This window comes from Staurois parvus, unplaced genomic scaffold, assembly GCF_062004578.1.
Source record: "Staurois parvus isolate SC_StPar_1 unplaced genomic scaffold, SC_StPar_1.0 ptg000025l, whole genome shotgun sequence".
Classification (NCBI taxonomy): domain Eukaryota; kingdom Metazoa; phylum Chordata; class Amphibia; order Anura; family Ranidae; genus Staurois; species Staurois parvus.
Window position 1 is genome coordinate 9,034,789 of NW_028317821.1, and position 27,527 is coordinate 9,062,315.

Here is a 27,527-nt window from a genome sequence, read left to right on the forward strand (position 1 = left end):
AATTTCAGGCAGTTGAGTGTCATAGTTGGGATTTGAACCAAGGACACTAGTGCTGCTAGGCAAAAGTGCTAACCACTTAGCCACTGTGCTAAATGTGTTTTACCATAAGTACATGATACAACAGGCACATATTAGGAATATGAAATGTTGGGGACAGATGACAGATTCCTTTTTTTCCCTTTTTTTTGGAAACAGCAAATGTGTTGCATTGCAACCACGGGCGGACTGACCATTGGGAAACTCGGGCACCGCCGAGGTCCCGGGGTCTGTAGGGGGCCCCATGAGATGCCCCAGGTACCTTTTTCATAGGGTTTTTTGAGTTTGGGCAAGGACACAGGGGCCCCATGATCCCCTATTGCCCGGGGGCCCCATGAGCTGTCAGTCCACCCCTGATTATGACCATTGTGCACTGTAAAAATTCATGCATGTCTGTTTTAACACTCATATTGAAAAATGGCAACTTTATCAATGGAGAAAAAAACATTTGCAACAACTGTTTGGTAATTTGGAAAACAAAGGTATTTTATTTTTTTATAAAATTGGTTTCTTTCTCTAATCATGTAGAAAATACTGTACACTTACATTTTTGTGCTAAACAACATCAAGGAATCACTAACAATACATTAATTCATCCCTGGGCCAAAATGACAATACCTGTCAAACTTAATGTTACAAATTGGTACTATGGCATGGTATTAAAGTTTACAGTAGATCTAAACTCTTTCAAAAAATAACCAGTTTTGCAGAGCACTGTAAATAAAACAGGATTGTGCTCCTTTCTTATTGCAGGCTATAATACAATGTTTCCTTTACTTTGATGACAATGCTGCAGCTGTCACACTAGGACAGGAAGTATTTGTGGATACACCTTCCTGGTATGATTTAATTCAAGTAGAACATATAAATAAAATGTAAATCTTTGGACATTACAGGAACGTGTACAATAATGTGTTTGGTTTAAAGGACAGTTCACAACTGCCACGTTTCTGTGCGATTCAGTGCAGTGCGATTTCCAACCTATTCAATTGAATGGTCTGAAATCGCACTGGATTGCGCAAAAAGTAGTACATGCACTAGTTTTCAAAAATGCACCCCACCAAATTGCATGGTACTACATGATCAAGTGCAGTCAAATGCACGGTGTTTGCAATCTGCATTTGGGGTGCTGTTAAGAATATATTGACACCTGCAGCTGATCGCACACCCAGTGTGTTTTGAATGCAGTGCGGGAAACAGGCATGGTTTGTTCTGGTGTGAACTGGCACTAAAGGTTTGAGTTCAAGTATGTTTACACATTGACTAGAAAGAGTCACATAAACAGCGCTCTGTCATACTAGATTACACTTAAAAAAAAGAGTCATAAAGAAACCAATATCCATTCAAAAACAATTATAAAGGAAATAATATAGAAACTTCCACCAAAGTGAAAAAACTTAAAAAGGTGGACGTTTCTATATTTTTTCCTTTATAATTGCTTTGAATAGGAAATTGGTTTATTTATGACTCTTTTTTTTAAATGTAATCTAGTATGACAGAGCGCTGTTTATGTCAATCTTTCTAGTCACTGGATATTGATTTATGAGTTATTTAAAACGACTGCTTTGTTTTACTATATATAATTTTATTTATGTGTTACCTTCACCATCACTTTAGCACAGAGATACAGGCTGTGATTCGCAACTTATATATATTGTTTGTATGTTCACACATTACTTTGCATACGTTACATATGTTTATAGACTGGTGATCTATCTATATAGGTGATCACTGACATGTTGCTCACACAAATCTTACCAGAACAGCAATATTGTGTCACTTCTATAAAAAAAATATATACTTTAAAACTTATTTTTGCACAACTTAATATATTTTAAATATCAGTGACTATTTGTTAATGTTGATGTAACTGAAACTCAGTAAAGAAAATAATTCTCAACACTAATAATATACCAAAAGTTAAGCAAAATGTCTACAAAGTTATATTGTTGATGCATAGTACTAGGTAAAAGATTTTAGGCAGGGCCTCAAATTTAATTTAAACAATTACATTTGCCTTTCAAAAACTCCCCAAGGAAATCAGTTTAAATGCTGTCTTTGTCTTCTGTCCCCATCCCTAGTCCCTTCCCCCACAAAGTACACATACACTCACAAAAAAGCTGTTTAAAGGCTGCCAAGCATCCTTCTCTTTGTGACATGCAGCATGAATCCAGGACAAAAAACATATGCTAGTGAACAGCATGCATAATATTAGGCAGCAGCGCACCGTTGCCCTCATTGGCTTCATGGCATGGTCGTACCAACACTAGAGCTGGAGCTGTTATTGTTCATCACATTCCGATTAAGAATCCCGAGGATATACGTTCAAGTTTACTTTTTTTCTTAGAAAAATAAATCAGTCTTCAGTAACTGAAAGATTTTTTTTTTAAGAAATTATTTGTTAATATTCAAGCTCACAAATGCTATGGAATCTAATTAAAAATCGAATTAACATAATGCATTTTGTATGTTTTAGCCCAAATGTACATAGACAGCAACACGTATAGTTCTAAAAATTACAGTAAAAACAGAATTACAGGTTCTTGGCATATAGATTAAATATTTGTATTTTGAGAAATTGTATATACAGTATATATGGAAAAATGTTATGCTAAACTTACTATATAAATGTCTATAATTCCATATCTCCTAGATTATAAACTCCAAGGAGCAGGGCCCTCGAACCCCTCGTGTATTGTATTGTTACTGTACTGTCTCGTGTACTGTCTCCCACTATAATGTACAGCGCTGAGCAAACTTTTTGGCTCTATATAAATACTGTATAATAATAATATACTGTAGCATAAATATTAGCTTAATGAGTGGAAGGTGGGAGGGGTCCAAGGCTCCCAAGGCCAGCAACTTGCCCACAGATTATGTCAGTTCATTGAAGCAGTGGAATAGACACAATTTAGGCTTTTCATAGATAGTAGAGGTCTGAGAATGCATGTCTAATATTTACTTAAACATAAGGTATGGGCTTGTGAAAACAAAAGTGCAGCCCCTAAGTGATCAAGAATGGATATAACAATCTTATCACTAAAAACAAAAGTGTAAATAACACACATATGACAAAAATAACCACAAAAATGTGATTTTAAAAAGTGCATAAAACGTCCCTCAAACCTGTGACTCTTCCTAGTAGTAAATAATAACTCCCAACATTTGTCCGCATGTAGTATTTATCCAACAGTCCAAACATATCACCACGTGTTGCTCCAAAGCACCACCTTTTCACATGCACCAGCTATTAAGCTGCATAAGAAAGGCAGCAGACAGTGATTTTAACACAGACAGGGCATCACAGTATGAGAATCTATCTGCATTGTAATCCTCCACTTGCATAGGGACCCCCCAGCATCACCGATATAGCAAGTCTAAGAGGAATGCTCACCACACCAGAGCCACAGAAAAAGGCATATAGTGTAGGGATTTATTCATAAAATCAGCTTCTATCCATCCACAAAATCCATACACCAAAGTTACTGGTACAGCAGAGTGTAAATCTACCATGTGGAGACATTCACTTACTAAGATGGCCGCCGATCCCAGAAGCGGAAGCGGCAGTGTGATATAAGCACATAGCTTCTTCCAATGCGTTTTGTGCACAGGGGATACTGTCTTGCTGACCCATCCTTTCCTATCCTTTATATAGCCTGCCAAACAAGCTGCTTGTTGTTTTTGATGCCAGCGCCATTTTCCTGGAGTCCAAATAGAAAACAAACTGTGGCGGCCATATTTTGTTAGCCCCAATGCCATAAGTCACTATAGCTAGATCTATACTCAACAGGAAATGCATCAGTTCCATTTTCCTGGAGTCCATACTGAAGACAAAAATGTAACGGCCATGTTTTCTTAGTCTAAAAGTTCTATAGAATTATAGTTAAACATATACTCAACAGAGGTTATTGGTGCCATCCTTTTGAAGTCTTTAACTTTACTCTATCTTTATGAAAGGATCGGCAGCCATTTTTCTATAGTGCAAAAAAACTACAAAGAATCATAGTAATCCTATTCACAATAGTAGAGTGAAAAATAACTTTATTACAGGACATGGAATTTCCCATTCAAGGGCCCGACCCTGCTTAGCGTCTAAAAGCAGACAAGGTTGAGTGGGACTATACTAAATCTATATTTAACAGGCTATTTATTAGGCATACAATCTATCTCAGAATCCAGTCTGCTATATCCTTAATATAAGTATACAATATTTATCACACTTTATTCAAAAACATATGTATATAGAAATTCAAATAAAGATAAAATTAGAATAAAAACACAGATAAAATAAATAAAACCAAAGTAAAATCATTCTAATAATAACTGTAGGACCTCCTAAAATCATTAACTATTATCTAAGAAACAATTTATGTCAATATCGATATTTAAACCCTGTGGCACTGACATTTGCATATGATAGATCCAACGGGTCTCTACAGTAATCTAAAGACCATCTTGTCTTTTGTTACACCCTCACCAGTGTTGGTTAATTTTGTCAATATCAACAAACTTGGGCTGCCCTACCTTCCTTGCTAGCTGCATAAATATTGTATTTTTTCCCTAGCGCTGAATATTCCTTTTGGGTTTATAAATATGGGCTTGCCAAGAAAAGACTAGATGCCAGGTCCCAGCAACCTGAAGGGAAGGAGGGGGGACTTGGGCTGATGTTGTGTAACTTGGGCCCAAAAAGCTGTGTCAGCTAATTAGCTCATGGTGGTCATTGTATTGTCATAGGCAGTTCTAGCTCTGCCACTTAGGGGGCTTTCTAAGAACATGCAAAAACATGTCTGAAATTTGACTCTGGCCATAAGCCATTTTGGAAAAACCTGTCTACTAGTACTGAGACAAGGCAGGCCAGTCAATTATATACCACACTGTGTAGATTGCAGTGTTTTGACTACACTCACCTGATGAAAATAGTCACCTGATTGGTTTCTATTTGTTATAGCTCTTTACGCTATGTCATTAGGTCAGTTTGCTGTTACAAAATTAAGGTTTTTGAGCTATATTATGAAAATTGATTTGCAACCCTATTGTCATATATTTATATAATGTGTAGCTTAATCCTACTTACCTTGGCCTTACACATTTTTAACTCCAAAGCTTTGAAATCCATATGGTCAATTAATGATCTCATGAAGGAGCTGGAAAACATTTGTTGAAGAAAAACAATAATAATTAGCTTTAGGTTTCATATATTTTTTGTGTCTTAAACTTTTTTTCCCCAGGACAGCAGTTTTCAACACTAGTTTGCCTGCGTGGCTTCATGACTATTTATCAGCCAGGAATCTGGGAGGTATATGACTGGATGGTTATCAGCATACACATCTACTTTTGCAGCAAGTAATAGGAGGAAAGAAGAGAATACTGACATATTACAGTGACTGCCATAAAAGAAACTGGCTTGTCAGCATGTTTGTTAGTTTACTTACTTGTTAAAATTAAACCTGCCATGTGGGAGATTGGCCTGTTTGAGAAAGACTGCCTAGTCACATTATTGGTAGTCCACTACCTATGGCTCAGAATAGAAACACCATTATTTTACATGCTAAGCTGCACAAAAAGTTCTACTTTTCAAGCTTGGGTCATCAGGGTATGTGGCCAGGCAAGTAACAACATAACCAAAAGACACCTCTAAGCATTAGACAAGAAAGAAACCTTCTAGCAAAGCTCTGCAAGTAGGGTACATGAAAAGGAAGGCTAGGACAGGAATGGACATGTACCATGGCTTTGTGACAAGCAGGGCTTTTTGCTATTTTTGCTGTATATGAAAACCTAACATTAACATTTTTTATCACACATCATCCTAGAAATCATTTTTGATAAAAGTATAAAACTGAAATTTCTTAAAAATTAAAGCAGAACTTTACCTATAAAAACTTTATAAGAAATCATTTTCTATAGCAAGGAACATAAATTCCACCGTAACAATGACGCTACCAACATTAGTGTGTGCTGAAAATTGCCTCCAGCATTGCTCCTGTTTCTTCTTGCTGGAGGCTGCCATTTTGTTGAAGCCCAGAGCCCCTGAACAACAGTAAATCTTAAAGTGGAACTAAACCAATTGATTTAACGGTTTAAAAACCAGCTACATTCCTGGAATACCGGGATTGCTAACTGTCACATTTGCTTGTGTCCTCAACCAAACTGTCAAACCATCAAATAGCTGGTGTCATAACTGATCACATATACAGCGCCATGGCAGTTGCTGATCAAACACAAGCAGCTTCCTCTGCTGTATAGGATAGGAGGGTTTAGCCTGTTAAAGACGGTTAAAGTGGAACTTTAGTCAGAAAATTAAGTCTTGTTGTATCACTTCTGGCTGGCCCCTTTTGAAGCTATAGATATGTAAAACATTAAAAATAAGTACCTATACTGTTTAAAATCCAATAATACATTGACTCACCCTGCTCTGCACATGTGGCGCAGTTGCTCTCCATTTTTAGGCACTGTGCCAAATTTGTAGAGGCCGATCTGCTGACAATCTACATATTAAAAGTGGAAGTAAACCTATCCATTTAAGTTTACAAAAACAGTTACATTTCAGGCATGCCAGGAATGCTAACTGTCACATTTGCTTGTGCTCTCAACCGAACTGTCAACCATCTATTGACCGATGTCATAACTGGTCATATGTGCAGAACCATGGCAGTTGCAGATTAAACAGATGGCAGCTTCCAAGGCTGAAAAGGATGGGAAAGTTTAGTTCTGCTCAAGGGCTCTGGGCTTCAACAAAATGGCAGCCTCCAGGAAGAAGAAACAGGAACAATGCTGGAGGCAATTTACAGCAAACACTAATTTTGGTAGCATAAATAATAATGTGGAATGTATGTTCTTTGCTAGAGAACATTATTTTTTATCAATTGTTAGGAGTATATTTCCTCTTTAAGGTTGTCAGCAGATCGGCCTCTACAAATTCGGCATGCAGTGACTAAAAAATTCCTAAAATGAAGAGCAGCTGAGAATGTGCAGAGAAGGGCAAGACAATGAATTACTGGATTTTAAACATTATAGACACTTATTTTTAATGTTTTACATAACTATACCTGCAAAAGGGGCCAGTCTGAAGCGATCTAGCAGAATTAAATTTTCTGACTAAAGTTCTACTTTAAGCATTCAGACATTTCCCTATTTTTTAAAGAATTTAAGCTCAGATTCAAGCAAGCATTCAATTACACTGTTGAAATACATTTACTTTATGGGAATTGTAAGTCATTGATTTCTAGCTCTATCTCACCAGTATTGTGACACAAATGCCCATACTAGACAATTTAAAAAGTATATGGGTAGATGGGATTTGAATGGCACCAAAGACAGAGCAGAAGAAATTAAAGAAACTAAATTACCTTTATTTGTATATACAATAAAATTATTTAAACTTAATGGCTGATTTAACAGACAAGACCTTAACTTTCACAAATCACTACAGACATCTATACAAACACTATAGCAATTGCTGCAGACAGTTCGGCAAATAGCACGATGATGGTAGAAGAGTTAACAAAGGTTTTCCAAAGCGTTTCAAATAACTCTTGTCTAATGATAATGAATGAAGTCTAATTATAATTCATAAGGAACATTATAGATAACAAAATTTAAATATTTAAGTGCTAACACATACTGATGTGTAGCAAGGAAACTACCCTCCAAACTTACATAAGTAGTTAAGGTACTATACTTATTAGCCATGCCATGCTTACCTATACACTTGTTAAATATGTAACTATGGGAGGTTTTTACCTTTTTCAAGTTCCAGTCATACCCTATATTCTGCTAAATAATGCCCATACTAAACAACACAGCCTATGTCTGGATTTTAACTGCATAACTTGGTCCAGGACATACCTTCCGCATACTGATTTGACAATAAATTAGCAGAAGCACACTGGGGATGTAATTCCTGTAATCTCTCCTTAGGTGCTAGGCTTATAACATTGTGCAGATCTCCACCTAAAACAATTGTGAGAAATCTGTTCAAACTCAAATCATGAGGTGCTGGGAAGTGCTGCCATCTTCAGGTCCTTTCACACATAATCAAGAAGAAAACAAAATGGTGGCATAAAATCTCAAGTCATGAAACCTCCATGCAATTACAAGCTCATCACTCTGTTTATTAACCTCTACATGATCATGTATCACAAGCAAAAACAAATCTGTCACATTGTTTGAAAAAATATAGTTGCAATATGTCCTTCTTAAATACCACAGGTGCTATGGCAAATTCGCAGAGTCATTCAATTTAAAATTCAACTCCAGCCCAAACTCTTTATTAAACTTGGATAGCAAAGAGTTAGAGGAGTTAATTTACAAAGGGAAAATAGGCTGTTCCCTTTGCAAGGGAAGTGAACTTTTTGAGGGAACTTGCTCTACAGCTTAATCTAGAGCTTAAATTGAATGTTATTGCAAGAGTTATAGTTGCAAGACATCATTGTTAATTTGTATTTCACTTTCTTGTTCAATACATTTTTTTTCGAATATAAAAGGCAGTTAACATAGTCAAAAGCACAGTATAAAAAGTTTGGTTTACAGGACTATTGTTTGTGTCAGTAATGATTCACTTATACTGAGCTCAACAAAAAAAAAGTACACTCTACAGGGGCAGTAAACTCCTGGTAAGCAGTAACATAGGAGTAATGGTTTTGCATATGGCCTATGGATCAATGTGAAGCAGAAGTTAAAAAAAAAAAATGAAACAGTCAGGAGAAGTGGCAAAGTGGTGAATGGAGGGTCTGGATAGGTAGAGAGGGATGGGGAGGAGAGGTGGAGTCAGCTAGGGAGAAGCAACAGGAAATAAGAGTCCATGAACCTAAAAGTGATGGTTTATACCAAAAGTCCAATAGTCGATGATTGAAATCTCAGGGGAGGTAGCTGTTGATCTATGGTTCCCAGGCTCAATGAAACATAGACATATTTCTCTAGAGCCTAGCCATCAGCTTCTTATTAAGCAAAGTCCAATGGACTTGGGATTTGACCTCAGACACAAATTTGCGCTTTGAGAGCCAGTCCTTCGCTATCATTTGTTGTGTGGTTATTAGGATGTGGGTCATGAAAATAAATTGGGATTTGGAAAACCTCCGAACAGCCATGAAAGCAGTGCATAGAAACATTAGGGTTAATATGTACGAGGCTGGTAGAGACCAAGTACCACCAAAGCAGTACTTTGTGGTTAGGTTACATAGTTAGTCTAGTTGAATAATGACACAAGTTCATCTAGTTCAACCACTAAAAAGGAAAAAAAAAATTATACAATCCGATATACACAATTCTATGCCCACAGATGATCCAGAGGAAGGCAAAAAAAAAACAATACAGCATGTTCCAATTTGCTCCAACAGGGGAAAATATTCCTTCCTGATTCCCCAAAGTTGATCCCCTGGATCAACTTTACCTATGGATTTTAGTACCCAGTTATATTATGTGCATTTACGAAAGAATCCAGGCCTTTTTTAAAGCAATCTAATGAACTTGCTAGAACCAGCTCTTGAGGGAGTCTATTCCACATTTTCACAGCTCTTAGTGTAATAAAGCCTTTCTGTATTTGGAGACTAAATCTCTTTCCTCCATATGTGAAGAGTGCCTCCTTGTCCACTGTGATGACCTTAACCCTTTCTCTGCTGTATCTGTACTCCGTACACACCTGACAGCAGGGGGTTTTATACACAATCCAGCAACTGCAGCCACCATGATTGTGTATAAAACTGAGAGGCAGACCCCTGCCTGACAGGTGGAAGAAATCAGGGGGCTCCGCTGCCACCAATTGCTTCCACAGCCTACGGCGATGGTATCTCCCCCCCCCATGGGCATGCTCATGCCATGTAACCAGGTTCTGCTTGCCCATCTGCAGGTCCAGGGAGAGCCATGGTGGGTGCCAGTGGGTGGAAGGGAGAGAGGACGAGCATCCGCTCCCCTCCCATCCCCTTCCTTGTGTGATCTGGAAGGCGACGTACACAACCTCACTTCCGGGTCACAGCTGTTACTTTCCTGACTAGAATAGCCATGGTAATATGTGGTTTGCATGGGAATACATTCAATGGATCACAGAGGAGATATGCATGTCTCAATAAAGAAAGCCTGTCACCAAAAAATAATCACATAGGGGACTTTGTGTTCCTTATGTGATGAAAAAAAAAAGTTAAGTAAAAAAACACTTTTTTTTGTAAAAAAAATAAAGTTACACTCAAGCACACAACACCCCCCCCCCCACACACACAAACATTTTTGAGACACTCCCACATATACTCACATACGAACATAAACGCACACATCGGAGCGCCTGTGCGTGAAAACGTCGATTGCGATGCACAAGGTACAAGTTCTGCCGCGCACACCAGAGTGAGACAATAATTCTACAACCAGACCTCTTCGTAATGCTACAGTGGGGGTCAGAAACCAGCGGTCTTGGCTTGCTGACCCACCATCCCAGAGCATCAAACAGAGTGCATTGCAAGAGACTACTTGTGAAGTTGGAGCTGTGGTAGGAGGCAAGAGCCACATAAGTCAATACCTCCTCTGTGGTGTTGGCTTCTGTCCCATGTGGAGTGATACCAACTGCACTCCACCTCTTATCCCAGTTAGCCGTCTCCAGAGTGGTACCAGCAGCAGGAAAGAAGAGATCTTCAGGTCAGTGTGAAGCAAAACCTGCTGAAACCTCATAGTTAAGACGCGTCTTTACCACTCCCATCTCAAACGCACCCCTTTTAGCTGCAGTGGCCAGGGGTGTACACATTTTGCAGCTGCAGCAGGAGTTGTACCCCTGTCATGGTTGGTGGGTGTAGCACCTGCCAAGCATGACCCATTCAAGTGAATGAGGCCGCTCTACAAGTGCCCTGCAACCTTGTGCAATACAGCAAACAAGGGGTTAAAGCAGGCAGTGTTGTGGTGCTTTCTCACCACCTGCTTTAACCCCTTGGACCCTGCATGCAGTTGTGGGGCACTTTGGAATGGGTCATGATTAGCAGGCAATAGCACCCACCAAAAACCAGAGGGGGGTTAATTCCTGCTGCGGCACGTGCATACCTTTGGTTGCTGCCCCAGCAGCTAAAGGGCACATGGATTGGGGTTCAGTAAAAGCACAACTGGGGGGAGCAGGAAACTGAATTTGACATGTACCCACTCCCACTTCCGCTGCGATAGCTTAAGGAGGTCGGAAGCGGAAGTTGTCCTCCCTCCCCGTAGTCTTCTGGGACACGTGACAGGTCCCAGAAGCCTACCCGACCATTCACAAAGCGCACCACTACTCACACATGCGCAGTGGGCCCCCCACTGTGAAGCCTTAAGCTGTCACAGCCGGGTGCCCACACTGAAGATGAGGGTGCCGGGACTAAAAGACGGCTGGTGAAACCAGTCGTGGTGAGGACATCGCTGGACTGAGAAACAGGCAAGTGTCTGTATTTTAAAAGTCAGCAGCTAGTTTTTGTAGCTGCTGACTTTTATTTCTATTTATTCAACTGGAATTAATATGTACTGGAATATATATGTATTTATACATATTGATCATATCGTTCTTAATATCCTCTTCTCGAGAGAGAATAAATTCAGTTCCTCTAATCTTTCGTCATAGCTGAGCTCCTCCATGCCACTTATCAGTTTGGTTTCCCTTCTCTGCACTTTTTCCAGTTCCCAAAAATCCTTTTTGTGAATTGGTGCCTAAAACTGTGTATTCAAGATGAGGTGTTACTAATGATTTGTACAGGGGTAAAATGATATCTCTATCTCTGGAGTCTATACCTCACTTACAAGATACAAGAAACAATTTTGTTCACTTTGGAAACCACAGCTTGGCTTTGCATGTCATTATTAGCATATGATCTACCAGAACTCCCAGATCCTTCTCCACCATTGATTCCCCCAGTTGTACTCCTCCTAGTATGTATGATGCATGCATATTCTTAGCCCCAAAGTGCATAACTTTACATTTATCAACAATAAACCTCCTTTAGCATATAGTTTCCCAATTAAACAGTGCATTGAGGTCGGCTGGTAAGTTGGAGACATCCTGTAAGGATATTCTACTGCATAGCTTGGGGTCATATGCAAAGACTGAAATAGTATTTTTAATTCCAGACCCTATATCATTTAAAAATATATTAAAAAGTAACGGTTCCAACACTGAACCTTGGGGTAAACCACTAACAACCCTACACCATTCTTAGTATGAATCATTAACCAATACTCTCTGAATATGATCTTTTAGACAGTTCTCTAACATTTAAAAAATTATTTTTCCAAACCTCTAGACTTTTCCTTACACATTAGCCGTGTGTGGGGAACTGAGTCAAACTCTTTTGTAAAATCCTAGTATACTATATTCACAGCCACTCCTTTGTCTAAGTTTTTACTTACCGCCTCATAAAAAGAAATCAGATTTGTTTGACAATTTCTGTCTTTTATGAATCCATGCTGTCTGTTGCTTAAAATATTATTTTCCAGCAAGAACTCATCTATGTGGTCTTTTATTAAACTCTCCAGTATTTTCCCAATAATAGAAGTTAAACTAACTGGTCTATAATTACTTGGTAAAGATTTTGAACCCTATATAAATATTGGTACCAGATTGGCCTTACACCAATTCAGAGGTACTATGCCAGTCACTAGAGAGTCCCTGAAAATTAGAAACAATGGCTTTGAAATGACAGAGCTGAATTCTTTTAGGACCCGTGGGTGTATGCCATCTTGCCCAGGTACTTTATTCACATTTATTCTGTCTAAATATTTCTGGACGATATCAATTTTGATAGTGAAAAATATAGCTTATCTGGCCACTCTAAGCTATGGATGGAAAGAAAAGGATCACCCCATCTGCAAATGAAAAGAGAGGAGCCTGAGTTCAAACCATTCCAGTTTCAGCCAATACAAGTGAAGGGATGGACACTGCTCAACCAACTCCAGGAGTCTAATGTTGAGGAATGGCCTCAGCCGCCATACTGGCCATGCCCTCTGACACATTTATTCACGCCCACTGAGGCTTGGTCTCTGTGACCAAGCTCCGTTGGGCGTGCCGAACTATGTCAGCGGGCGTGGCCAGTCCGGAGGCTGAGGCCATTCCTCAACATTAGACTCCTGGGGTTGGTTGAGCAGGGTCCATCCCTTCACACATAACAATTTTGAGCCATTTTGGATCATTTGGGGCTGTGTCAATATCATCCCCATTATGGACATGAGCTCCCCCATGCTCCTTGGTATACACAGAGCTAAAGAAGGTATTTAATAAATTTGCCTTCTCTTTGTCCCCAATCACTCACTCTAGATTATTTGCAAAGGGCCTACATGCTCATACCTGACCTTTTTACTATTAATATATTTGAAGAATTTGGGGGGCTTGTCCTACTACCGTTTGCAATCTGTAGCTCGTTTTGAATTTTTGCAGCCCTGATTTCCTTTTTACACATTATATTATATTCCTTGTAACAATTAAATGATGATAGTATTCCTTCATTTTTATATTTTTTAAAAACTCTTTTCTTATTATTTATAGCTTTTTACGTGTTTGCTACGAGCCACGTAGTTTTTATTTTTAGCCTTTTAGACTTATTGTCCATGGGAATATATTTTGCGATGTGTTCGCAAACAATCTTTTTGAAGAATTCCCATTTCTGTTCTGTGTTCATCGATGCCAATATTCCCTCCCAGTCTAAGTCTTGGAGAGCAGACCTCCTCTTTGGAAAATTTGCTCTCCTAAAGTTGAGTGTTTGTATCTTTCTAGTATGTGTTTGTTGTTTACAACTAACAATAAATGAAATCATGTTATGGTCACTGCTACCTAGATGTTCTTTTATATGAACATTAGTAATAAGCTCTGTATGGTTTGAGATCACCAGGTCCAGCAGTGTATCATTCCTAGTTGGGGCCGCCATGAACTGTACCATAAAATTGTCTTGTAATAGGTTTATACACTTTTGCTGTTCCTGCAGTGCCATTACGCCAATCAATTTCTGGGTAGTTAAAATCCCCCGTTTTTAACCTCTTCACGCCGACAGTACACAAATATGCGGCCTCTCGGCAGCTGGATCTTGATGCTGAGCATGTGTACCATTTGTAAACAAACATTGCAGAGAGCGCGCGCCCTGCACACTCCCAACACATATGTCTGTGTCCAATGGAAAGATCCGGATCTCTCCTTTGCGATCGAGACCTTTCCGATCATGTGACTGCTGTGACAGCCAATCATGGTGGTCACATGACCCCAAACCCCGCCCTGCCTCCCGGCACCATAAACTCCTTAAAGGGCCTGGGAGGCACCTGCGTGAAGGGGTTAATCACTGTGCCAGCCCTTGCAGCCCTTTCTATCTGATGAGTCTCCATCTCCTCATTAACACTGGGTGGTCTATAACAAACTCCAATGATTACCTTTGTAGCATGCACCCAGGGGCGGACTGACCATTTGGAAACTCTGGCACTGCCCGAGGTCCCGGGGTCAGTAGGGGGCCCCTTGAGATGCCCCTGGTACCTTTTTCATAGGCTTTTTTGAGTTTGGGCAAAGACACAGGGGCCCCATGATCCCCTATTGCTCGGGGGCCCCATGGGTTGTCAGTCCGCCCCTGTATGCACCCCCATGTGCAGTTCCACCCATAATACTTCAGCCTCATCACACTCTCCATCAACTAGGTCCTCTTTCACACACACTTTGAGATAACTTCTCACATAGAGACAGACACCATCACCTTTCCTTCTTACCATGTCTTTCCGAAAAGAGAGCATAGCCAGGAATATTAATAGCCCAGTCATGAGGAGAATGAAGCCAAGATTCAGCAAAACCAATTAAATCATAGTTCTCACCAAAGCTTCCAACTCACCTATTTTGCTTAATACATATATTTTTTTTTAGTACAAAGAGTACCATTTCCAATGGCTGTTTGTTCTATGGCAGTCATGTTGTGAGAGCAGGACTTTGTGCTGGCTCAGATTTGGTCCCAGTGTTCATAGTTAACAGACAACTGTAGTTCACTTTCCCATGTGTGGACTTAATTTGAGGGTACCGGCGTTTGTTTAAAGGTTAAGGTTCTATAAAGTAGAGTAATTATCGCCATCAAGTGGGGTTCATTTTTACATTTAGATTCGAAGGGTATGAAGATTACAGGATCTCCCTTAAGGTGCACAGCTGGTGTCACATAGGGTTAGATTTACTAGTGCACACAAATTCTGGTGCAGCTATGTATGGTAGCCAATCAGCTTCAACTTCAGCTTGTTCAATTAATATTTGACAATAAAACCTGGAAGCTGATTGGTTTCTATGCACAGCTGCACCAGATTTTGCACTCTCCAGTATTAGTCAATTACCCCCTACCTGCAGGTATTAAAATAGTTCAAAAAAAGGCAGGTGATTGGTTTTTTGAAGGTCAGCAAATTATTTGAATTCTCTAGGGATCAACAGAGAGTGAAAGTGAGTTCAATACTTGAAGATCTCAGGGGATTCAAAATCCAGGCAGAGGAGGGATTGTGAATAATAGACAGTAGCAGTAGGTGAGGGGAGAGTGCACCTTCTGAATACATGAGACTGTCCGAGGACCACAATAAATTCTTGTGGTGAAGTGCAAAGAGATTCAGAAGTGTTTTCCAAAGCCCAGGATATAGCCATAACAGATTGTAGACAGGGGAGTGCAATCAACAGCTTCCAGCTCAACCCACAGTGGGGTTTCAGAGTTGGCATGGTATTTAGTCAGCTTTGTAATTTGCATGGCTTGGTAGTATCTCAAGAAATTCGGGATACCCAGTCACCCATTCAGTCTGGTTTGGAACATAACAGGATTGGAAATTCTTACCCTGCCAAAAAAAGTGCATCACCTGACATTGGATGGACCGCATGACAGAGGCATACTTTACATCCACCGAGAGGAGTTTTCTGGATCCACAGGAGGAAATTGGGGCCAAAGCCCCTTTTCTCTAATATATAAAATCTGGTATGGCTGAAGTGCCAAATGCAAAGGGTCCTTTAAATGTATTTGGTTTTCTATCAACAAACAATTGCAGTTATTGTTGTGAACTATGATTAAATTAGCCTTAATACTCATTTTGGATTTAAATATAATGGTTTCATTATAAGAGATTCTTGAAAGAAAACAAAGGACTCACTGATCAGTTGAGACTGATCAGACGTATAACACTCTAAGACAAAATATGACTTTGTGGGGTCACAAATGAGAAAGGCTGATTAACTGCTTCCCTAATTTTAGATTTATGCTGATGGCAACTGTGATATGCTTGTGCCTTGCTGTCTACTCTGCATAACAGAAAGATGGATTATTTTAACAGAAACATTCCTCTTTTTATTGGATAAAATAATTAGTAGAGGAGGGTTGTAGATTATAGGGCTGTCTTTTGTTTATCTGAGGAAAGCATCTAACATCAGGCTTCTGTCAACTGCAGAGCTTAATTTTTTAATCTAGACAAAACAAAGTGCAGTTTCTACTTTTTTTCTACTATGAGCTAAGTTACAGACCTACCCTAACACCAGATACTGCTTCTAATTTGTGAAAAATGGAGCAAAATGAGGCTGTTAATCTAAAGCAACCAATTAAGTGTTATCTTAAATTCTATGGAAAATGAGACAGCAGATCTGATTGGCTGCTATAAGCTTCACTGTTCTTCCAATTTACTTTCCTCCAGTATTTAAATACATTTTATTTGCATAATTTTGATTTTATTGGCTAACAGGCCAGTTACTTTTTCTCCAGATTATTAAAGAAGACCTAGCATTCAGATAACATAAAATCTTCTGTATACGTACTTATAACACATTGTAATTCTAATCCAATAGCTAGTTTTGTCACTGACTGATTTCAACGTGTAGCTGTATCCACTAATTAAACTGTCTTCAGGAACATCCATAATTTTGCACCTATAAACTGCGTAAAGAAAACATGTGACTTGGTTTCTTGTTGCCTAACTTTCCCTTAAAGTGACACTAAACTCTAATTTGAAAGAAAAATATTCAAGCATTTATTCTTAAAGTAATACTAAAGGCATAATTAAAAAAAAACATGTCTATACTTACCTGCTCTGTGCAGTGGTTTTGCACAGAACAGCCCCGATCCTCCTTTTCTTGGGTCCCCCGCCAGCGTTCCTGGCCCCTCCCTCCTGTTGGATGCCCCCATAGTAAGCAGCTTGCTTTGTGGGCACCCTAGCAGGTGCGCTCCCGAGCCGCTGCTCCATGTGTTTATTTTATAAATTTGACAACTTCCTGTGCTCAGAACGGGGCCCTCTCCCTATAGCTGCTAACACTTAACCTCCTACCAGTGTGAGTTAAATCAATAAATAAATAAATAGTGCAGCGCTACATACTAAATAAACATATACATAATTAAATAAAATAGTCAAATCAATAAATGTCTGTGCAACTGTGCAAATAAAGTCTAATCATAAATTCCACCATAGAACAACCAAAAGTGACCACGTGTTAAATATATAAAATTAATAATAATAATAAATAAATATTCAAATCAATATTCATATATGTGTGCAAAATTGCAAATAAAGTGTGACACGTGTATTACACCGAAACAACAAAACATATAACCACGTGATAAATATATAAAATTGATAATAATAAATACTCATATATATGTGCAAAATTGCAAATAAAGTGTAACACGTGTATTGCACCAAAACATAAAGTGCAATCAATGTGTTTCCTGTACGGGAATATCCAAAAAGGACCAAGTGACCTAATACCTATATAACACAAATGATCAAAAACCAACACTCTGTGTAAAAACTGTCCATATATATACATATATATATATATATATATATATATATAGTGTATTTCGTAATCTTCATGCACGTGCCATCCAGTGTCCACACTGTGTATTTCCAAAAATAGCTGCAATGGCCCCTCACCTCCTTACATTGACCCCACAGGGTCAGCTCGCTTTTGGATACAACCACCACTCTGGTTTATCACAGGATCCTCCCCAGCGATGTATACTCTATACCCAGCTGCTCCTCCGACTCCTCCTTTATAGAACTCTCAGGGACACCTTGCCTCAAGGGACAAACACCACTCTGTTGTATCTCAGGATCTTTCCAACTGCTGTATACTCTACATTCCTCTCCGGTTCATACATAAACAGAAGACTCCCATAGTGTAAAACCGCATTTATTAAATAGATTATACAGAACGATCACTACTCACATTTTACTTCATCTTTCTTATGACATATAAATGGCTCCTTCACCTCTTCTGATCCTGAGATACAACAGAGTGGTGTTTGTCCCTTGAGGTGCAATACACGTGTTACACTTTATTTGCAATTTTGCACATATATATGAGTATTTATTATTATCAATTTTATATATTTATCACGTGGTTATATGTTTTGTTGTTTCGGTGTAATACACGTGTCACACTTTATTTGTAATTTTGCACACATATATGAATATTGATTTGAATATTTATTTATTATTATTAATTTTATATATTTAACACGTGGTCACTTTTGGTTGTTCTATGGTGGAATTTATGATTACACTTTATTTGCACAGTTGCACAGACATTTATTGATTTGATTATTTTATTTAATTATGTATATGTTTATTTAGTATGTAGCGCTGCACTATTTATTTATCCATGTGTTTATTGGCTCACTGGCTGTGATTGACAACAGTGGGAGCCTATGGTTTCTGCTGCTGTCTTAGCCAATGAGGAGAGGGAGTCTTGGGATAGCCGAGACTCTAGTTCACATTACTGGATCGAGGGGGGGCTTAGGTGAGTATTGGGGGGGCTGGGGGGGGGATGCTGCACAGAGAAGGTTTTTTACCTTCATGCAAAGAATGCATGAAGGTAACAAATCTTCAGCCTTTAGAACCACTTTAACTAAAAAAAGTAAGTTTAGTTGCTCTCAGTTTTCTTCAAATCTCCACATTTATTTTTTTTTGCAGCTGTGATTTGACTTCCTGTTAGAGAGTGGCTACATTTGTTCTCCATGTTCCCACTGTATGTAGGAATGTAGCCACCCTGTTGTGCCCACTCTCAAGCAGGACTAGGGACTAGACATGTGCACGCTGGGAATTTTCATTTAGTTTTGGATGCATTTGTTAATTGAAGAATTTAGTTTCATCATATTTCTTTATGATGAACCAATTCATTTTTGGGATTCACTTTATTATATTCGGCATTCATTTCATATATGCCTTGGTCTGGATGGATTAAAAAAAAGTTGCAGTTTTTTTTGAAGATTGCTATATATTGTCGGTGGATTCAACAACCATATATTGAGCAGCACAGTGGCTAAGTGGTTAACACTTCTGTCTAGCAGCACTAGGGTTATCAGTTTGAATCCCAACTATGACACTCCCTGCCTGCAATTTGCATGTTCTCCCTGTGTCTGTGTGAGTTTCCTCCCACACTCCAAAGACATGCTGGTATATTAATTGGCCCTGTTATGTGCATGGATGAATGTGAGTTTAGGGACTTTAGATTGTAAGCTTCTTGAGGGTTAGGGACTGATGTGAATGTACAATATATATATGTAAAGTTCTGCATAAATTGATGGCGCTATATAAGTACCTGTAATAAATATTGAAACTATTCAGAAGGATTCAATATATTTGGACACCTCAGAATAAATAATGCAATTTCAGCAGCCCAAAATTTTTCAAAACTAACAATTGCAATAGACTGTGGAACTGAACTGACTGACTGTGACAATTACAAATTCAATTCAAATAACAAATTTACTTGAATATAAATTATTAAACAAATTTGATAATTGTATTTGTTTCCCTATGGGCCCGAACTACTATCAAATCATGTGACATCATCCGAAAGAAACAAACGCATTAGTTAATTTCATAACTTTTTTTCAGATTCATTTACATTCCTTACTGATTTGGAGATTTGTATACATCCGAATATCTGAAAGTCACATTTTTGCATGACAATCGATTAGTCACGAAACGCACATGTCTGCTAGGGATTGTAGACTATGGGATTTATGGTGTGCATTGAGTACACATGACTACAACTAACATCTCAAGCAAACAGAATTGAGGGTACAAAAAGAGGTTTGTGAGCTCATGGAGGATGTTACAAGGAGGCAGAAACAAACAGTAAGAACAGCTTCATGAAAATAAATTACAGACCCAATAAATAGTGAATGTGTATGGATTATTTTTGGAGAATAAGGTTATTTTATAGTGTCTCTTTTAAATTTTGTCAGACTTCAGAAAGAGACCTGGATTATTATTAATATCACACATCACTAGAGCAACATGTCTAAACTGCTTCCCTTTTTTGTAATTTTGTCCATGCACACTGTAAAAAAAAAAGCCAATTCCCTTGGCAGAAGAAAACACTCATATACAGCATTTTTGTACATGTATTTAGGCATGTTTAGCTTTTTTTCTGCCAGAAAACTCCTCTCAAAAACACAATCCAGAAGGGTTTTTTTCTGCCTGCTGAGCTTAAAATACAGTATGCCTCTAAATGTCCTAATGTGCATGGACACATAGGATAACATTGAGCTGCTTCTACTGGCAGAAGCAAAATCACAAAACTCCTGTAGAAGCAGTATTTTGTAAGCCTACTGTAGTGTGCATGGATTCAGAATGTGAAAATAAAATCAACAACATGGGGAGGTGGGACAGACACTTTACACTAAAGATAACAAGGGATTTTTTTTAAAACAAAATTCCTATTTTATGAATTTCAGAGCATGATGTAGATTCAACTGGTAAATTGTTTTTTCAAGTTAAGTTTATTTTAAATAATAAATCATCTGCAGCTAAGTTTCCCAAAACTGCCAAAACTATTTCCTTGAAATTATAATTTCTGTACTGTGTATGAGTACATCCAAACCCCAAACATTTCATCCTTTGGTTGTATGAATGGCTCACTGCATTTCCCAGTTGCTAACACTAAGCATTTTAGGCATCCAATGCTATAGTAGATTCATTTTTGTAAACAACTTTCTGATGTTCAGCCATGCCTGTGTCAAGTGATACAGACACTGCAGACTTACTCATTAAAAACACTAAGATCTGACTCACACATGTACGGTGCGGATTGAAGCTCAGGTTTCATAGCTAATTGACACAGTAGTTGTTCAGTGGTTCAGGTAAGGCTTACATCAGGTTCAGGTCAGGATTTTATTCAGTTCACACATGTGCTGTTTAGAACGGTTCCCATAGAAATCAATAGCCTCTAATCCATACCTGACCCAGACTGCACTGCTCAGAAATTGTACAGGACTATTTTTAAAACTGCACTAAATCTGTACTGCCAGTGCACTGGACATATGTGAACAGGCACTATAGGAAGCAATGTTATTTCAAATGTTATGCGGATTGGATGCGGTTCAAATGGTTCAGAGTGTTCTTGTGCGATTCCCAGTGTGAACCAGCCCCAACTCAGTTGCTGATTATGAAGATTGTTCTTCAATTTAGTCATTTAGTGTTCTGTTGATAAAACACATATGCAAACATCTTGTTCTTCTGAACAGATACATATTTGAATATGGTAAAAGTTTACCAAAATTCTTGCAGTAAATATTGTTCACCTGCGGTGGATAATTTTTTCAGCAAAACTTTGCAGAGGTCAGGAGTATGTAATGCACAGAGCACAGGGTTTGGGGTATGCAATGCACAGAGTTCAGGGGTTAAGGGTGCATAATGCACTGAGCACAGGGTCAAGAGAGCATATCCTACAGAACGCAGAGGTCAGGAGTATGTAATGCAATAAGTTCATGGGTCAGGTGGGCACAACACGCAGGTCAGTAGTGCAACAAAAAAATCACCTCCTTTCCCAAACCAAATTTCCCTTCAGTATAGATCTAAGTACAGATAACCAGCATAGCTCTCTCCCCAGCTCTCTCCTTCATTCGAAAATTTTGTTTTAGAATGCTTGTTTGATTTTCTAATAGTTAATAGAGTTAAATGACATTCATTTTCAACAGCAGGATGAAAAAGCAGGGTGGAATTTTTTTTATCAAAAGAATACATTTTTGGCAGTGTATACAAAATCAATTGTTAAATGCAAACTAAATTTTTAAGTACTTTCAAATTACATTGATCAAGTCTCTGTTGGCATTATTGAATGTACTGCTAAGATGTTTTATACAAATGCTTGTTTGAAAATCTACCAGTATATAGCCAGCTTTAGCTTTTTCTTCTGAGGAAGATGGGAACTCTTGCCATCAGTAACGCCTTTGATAAATAATATGAAGAAGAGACATTGGGGTAGATTTACTAAAACTGGAGTGCTCAGAATCTGGTGCAGCTCTGCATAGTAGCAAATCAGCTTCTAACTTCAGCTTGTTCAAATAAGCTTTGACAATAAAATCTGGAAGCTGATTGGTTTCTATGCAGAGGTGCACTAGATTTTGCACCACATAGTTTTAGTAAATAACCCCCATTGCCCTCTGATGACCATTCAAAACAAATGCTTCTGATCAAAGAATTCCATCAACGCATGAGCACTAACAGGAGAACCATGTGGTAGCAAAAACGGGAAGCTTTTAACAGACCAGGACATATAAAATTAAAATTACAGTCATTTGTTCAAGCATACTCCATGATTTCACGAGGTACAAATACAAGCAGAAACTGTAGATGCCACTAATGTAAAAGCTAAATCTGACCGCTGCTATAAGTAAAAAACAAAGAGGTCATAGAATCCACATCTAATTACGAATCCACAGAACTGAACCAGAAAAGTCCCATGTCTCTATGCCAGTTTTAGAAGGGGAGGGTGGAACATAGGACAGTAATGAATGTCCTCAACAGGACATCGCTGAGCAAAACGCTTCGGAGAAGTAAAGGAATTTTCTGGATTAGGCCAATGAGTATATAAACAGGTTGCAATAGCAAGTAAATAGAAAAGGTTTTAACAGACTGGGGACCTTTAGGAGAACCCGGACTTGTCCCACAGGCTGTTCAAGGTCTAGACATGTGTGCACTATGTCAATAAGGACCAAAATAGTATCCTTAAGTTTTGAAGTGATGTCAGCAGACTGAGACTCCTCAAGTACTGAATCATCAGTCACAAAAAGAGTATATTCCTCATCATTCTCAGCTGACTGTGCATAAGCATCTGCATTTACAGGGAAATCAGAGATCAACACTGGAGGAGAGGTCCTGGATGCATGCTTGTGGCCCCTTTGTTTAGCTAACATGGCTGACAATTTTCTGCATAAATTCAGACATACTTCTCATATTTATTTTCCCTGGGTAAAAGGGAAAATGGAGTCACTCCTGTAAGAGATATGGGGGACTCTGAAGAGTGCTATGACTCTGGGCTATTGGTGTCAGGTCAGGAATATTGCAAAGAATATTGTCTACCATGGAGCTATTAGAGTATAATAAACTGACAAAACCCGTAGGACAGCTGTCCAGGAACTTATGATGGGTCTACCACTGCCCAGGATCTGTAAAGCACTCTGTGGCTAACTCACATATTATACTGAGGCTGTCTAGGATAGCACTTAACAAAGAGACTAGTGCTCAGAGGGCACATTAAAGGCCAGCTCCCACTTCTTCCTCTTAGTGGGGTCCGGGTATGGCCTCCAAGGCTTTCTCAAAGATCAGGTGGCCGTGATTCTGCAAAATAAGCCCCAGTAACACTGTAGCAACCAAAGACTCTTGCTGGAATAAAAACATTATTGATGGAAAGCATAAACAAGTAAGAAATGGCTTGCTTCTCTCAAAATGAAGAGAAGACATATGTCATCTTAAGCACACTAGCAGAAATTGAGGCATGATGGAAGTGGGAGGGTTATACTGGGCTGTCCACTTCCTTGGCCTCCACAACTCTCTCTCTACACCTCTTCCCTGGGCTTTTTTTTGCGCTATATAAATCATGTATAATAACAGTAGTAGTGGATATAAGTATTTTATAAGTAGCGGATATAAGCAAATTTTGACAGTAAAACCAAATTTATTGTAAAAAGTGTTGCATAGCTGGCAACTTAAATTAGGCATATTAAGGTTAATTTTAAGAGGTTTGAATAGTTAGGAAGATTGATTTACTGCTCTGTGTGCTTGATCTCTTCTCATATCTTCTGAGAATGCTATATTTACATCCAATAGTTCATGAATGTAATGCCTAATTGAAGAAATGTTTAATTTTTGTGATGCATTCAGACTGAACAACAATTAAAGAATAATTTTTTTTTTTTGTGTTAAAAGTGCGAAGTGCTTCAAACTGTATAAGGCTGCATACCTATCAAAAGTCTAAGATTGTGTAGGATTATTCTGCTTTTTCACCTTGTCCCATGTTCAGAGGTTTTGATCCCTAAAGACTCTGTCCCCGTAAATGGTACACACAGCCTATTCGTATGCAAATATGAACTGGATTTGCATATGAATGAATCAGTGCATCATTTTCATGTGGATAAGCCAGTGGTGGGGTTTGCATATAACTAAGCTGTAGTGACTTATTCATATGTAAAGCTGAGGCTCCTCCTCTCCACCAGTCACATCACACAGCCAATGGGTGAACTTGCTGCATCTGAAGTCTCTTTTGCATCTGACAAATGAGTTTATGGGGGAAAGGCATCTGTACTGGTGGGAAGGCGGTCTGTACTGGAGGGGTCTGTAATGAGAAGGGGCTGGGTGGGGATATTTACTAGTGGGGGTCTGTACGAAGGGGTTTGGCTGGAAGAAGGGTCTGTGTTGAAGGAGGTTTAGGCTACTAGGTGAGGAATTCAAACTGTTGAGGGAAATCTGTACTATGGAGAGTATGGGCTTGGGGGGATGGGGGATTTGTATTGGGAAGAAGGTATCATTTTTGGTTGTACTCTGTATACTGGCCTGTGTGTCATGTACTTCCGACCCCTGCATTCTCTACGTTATGTATTCCTGACCCCTGTACTCTGTGCCTTATGCACTTCTTACCTCTGTACTCTGTGTGATAACCACTTCTGACCTCTGTACTCCATGTATTACACACTCCTGTCCTCTGCACTCTGCCTTATACACTTTTGGCCCCTGCACTTTGTACAATACATATTCCTTAGCCCTGTACTCTGTGATACCTACTCCTGAGATCTGCACCCTGTGGGTTAAGTACTTCTTCATTTTGCACTTTGTCAAAAACAAAAAAAGCTCTTATCTCACTTATTTACGTCTGCATGCTGCACTTTGTCAAAAACAAAAAAAGCATCTTCACTTATTTATTTCATGTAATTATATGAATGAACACTTCACTTACTTATTTTAGGTAATTATATTAATTATTTTTATTTCACTGATTTATTTGGTCTACTCATGAGTAGTTGATATATACAATGTTTATGCATGTGTTCTGCATTATTTAGAGATTACGGCATATATTAATTACCATATTTTTCGCTCCATAAGACGCACCTAGGTTTTAGAGGTAAAAAACAAGAAAAAAAATATTCTGAACCAATGGACTGCAGACATAGTACAGGAAATGACCAGAGACTGCGGACACAGTACAGGAGATGACCAGGGACTGCAGACACAGTACAGGAGATGACCAGAGACTGCGGACACAGTACAGGAGATGACCAGAGACTGTGAACATAGTACAGGGAAAATGCCAGGGACTGCGGACACAGTACAGAGGATGGCCAGAGACTGCAGGAAGTACAGGGGATGACCAGAGACTGCAGACATAGTACAGGAGATGATCAGAGACTGCGGACACAGTACAGGGGATGACCAGAGACTGCAGACACAGTACAGGAGATGACCAGAGACTGTGAACATAGTACAGGGAAAATGCCAGGGACTGCGGACACAGTACAGAGGATGACCAGAGACTGCAGACAGTACAGGGGATGACCAGAGACTGCAGACACAGTTCAGGAGATGACCAGAGACTGTGAACATAGTACAGGGAAAATGCCAGGGACTGCGGACACAGTACAGAGGATGACCAGAGACTGCAGACAGTACAGGGGATGACCAGAGACTGCAGACAGTACAGGGGATGACCAGAGACTGCAGACAGTACGGGGGATGACCAAGAGACTGCGGACCTTTGGGGAGGGAGGGGGAGCGGGTACCTGAAGTTGTCCTTTCTTTAGTGTGGGCACATTGGCTTCTTCTCGCTACGGCTTCTGTGACAGCTGGGTGCCCACTGCGCATGCACGAGAAGCGCTGCGCTTTGTTAATGGCCCGGCGCCTTCTGGGACCTGTCGTATGTCCCAGAAGTCGCTGGACCATTCACAAAGCGCATGCGCAGTGGGCACCCGGCTGTCACAGATGCCGGCGTGGAAAGACTACAGCGCTGGACAGAGGAACAGGTAAGGTCCTGCAGGAGAGAAGAGCTGAGCGGCCGGCACGGTATTCTGGCACGGTGGCGGCGGCAGAAATACCAGACCGGCCACTTCATATTCGCTCCATAAGACGCACTGACATTTTCCCCCCTTTTTTGGGGGGAAAAAAGTGCGTCTTATGGAGCAAAAAATACGGTATCTTATTTTTATTGTTTTCATCCACATCCTATCAAATTTGTAAGGGCACATTTATTGTAGATAAGCACTTTTTTTCGTTTTTGATATTGATTTAAGGTGGTGCACACTTTGAAGAGCTACTGTCTCCTTTTGTTTATATTCATTCTGGTTGGGGTTGGCATCCCTGTTTTTTGTTTTTTTACTCTGCACTTTGTGTATTACACAGCTCCGGAGGCCTGCACTTTGTACTATCCACTCCTGAGTCCTGCACCCTGTGCGTTATGTATTTCTGAGCCTGCACAATAGACACATTGTTGTGCATATCAGACTCCTGACCATTGCACTTTGTACTCTGAGCTTTATATGACATACTCCTGACCACTGTGCACTAAGTACATTATATACAATGGATCTCCTTTAAGGTAGGCTGTGTGCAGAAAAACATATGTAATAGAAAATAATTTTTTTTTTAAATGATTGTGCTGAGGTTTGCACATGCTTGTTAGATTCCCACCTCAAGGTACAGTAATTAAAGCATATTTTATTGGTAAGACGACTGTGGCATATGTGCACTTTGTATACAGTGAGTAGTCTCACCAGGTGTCACAGTACTCAGCAGAAAGGTTAATGTCAAATTGTCTGCTAAATGCTATGCAAACTGTGTCTGTAATTGGTGTTTATTACTGTATTCTCTATAAGAGCTGTTGGGTTGCCATACTTTAAAGTGGATCTTCACCCCCTGCCCATTTTTTTTTGTTTAGCCCCTGCTTACTAGGTTGCAGGATATACACAGTTCAGAGACTGACCTACCAAGTGGATGCAGTGATGTCCTTCTGAGATTCTCTTCTGCTTGGGTCCTGCACCACTATGTTCCAGGCTCAGCCAGTGGGCCTCCCAATCATGCTCTGCTTTTCCTTTTGCTAAGGAAAAACTATGCCCCCAGGGTATGTGATGTGCCCATCCCAGTAGACGCAGAGAGCACAGTGCACATCATTCACCTAGGCAAGTGGCATGCATGAGGAACGGGACCAAACATTAAAAAAAAAAGGTAAACAAGAGAAGTGATATTTATGTAGTGGAATGGAGGAGGGATTCGGAGGAGGGAAGTTTGTTTTGAGGGTGAAGACCTGCTTT

The 27,527-nt window shown here is 39.4% G+C and overlaps 1 protein-coding gene across 1 annotated transcript in view; it reads right to left on the reverse strand.

Moving 5' to 3' along the window:
- Positions 1–27,527, reverse strand: part of LOC149471234 (uncharacterized) — a 212,800-nt gene that overhangs the window by 26,436 nt on the left and 158,837 nt on the right. The window contains exon 5 of the mRNA XM_089651821.1: positions 5,111–5,180. Coding sequence (XP_089507947.1) covers positions 5,111–5,180 — 70 coding nt within the window. The remainder of the gene's footprint in view (positions 1–5,110; positions 5,181–27,527) is intronic.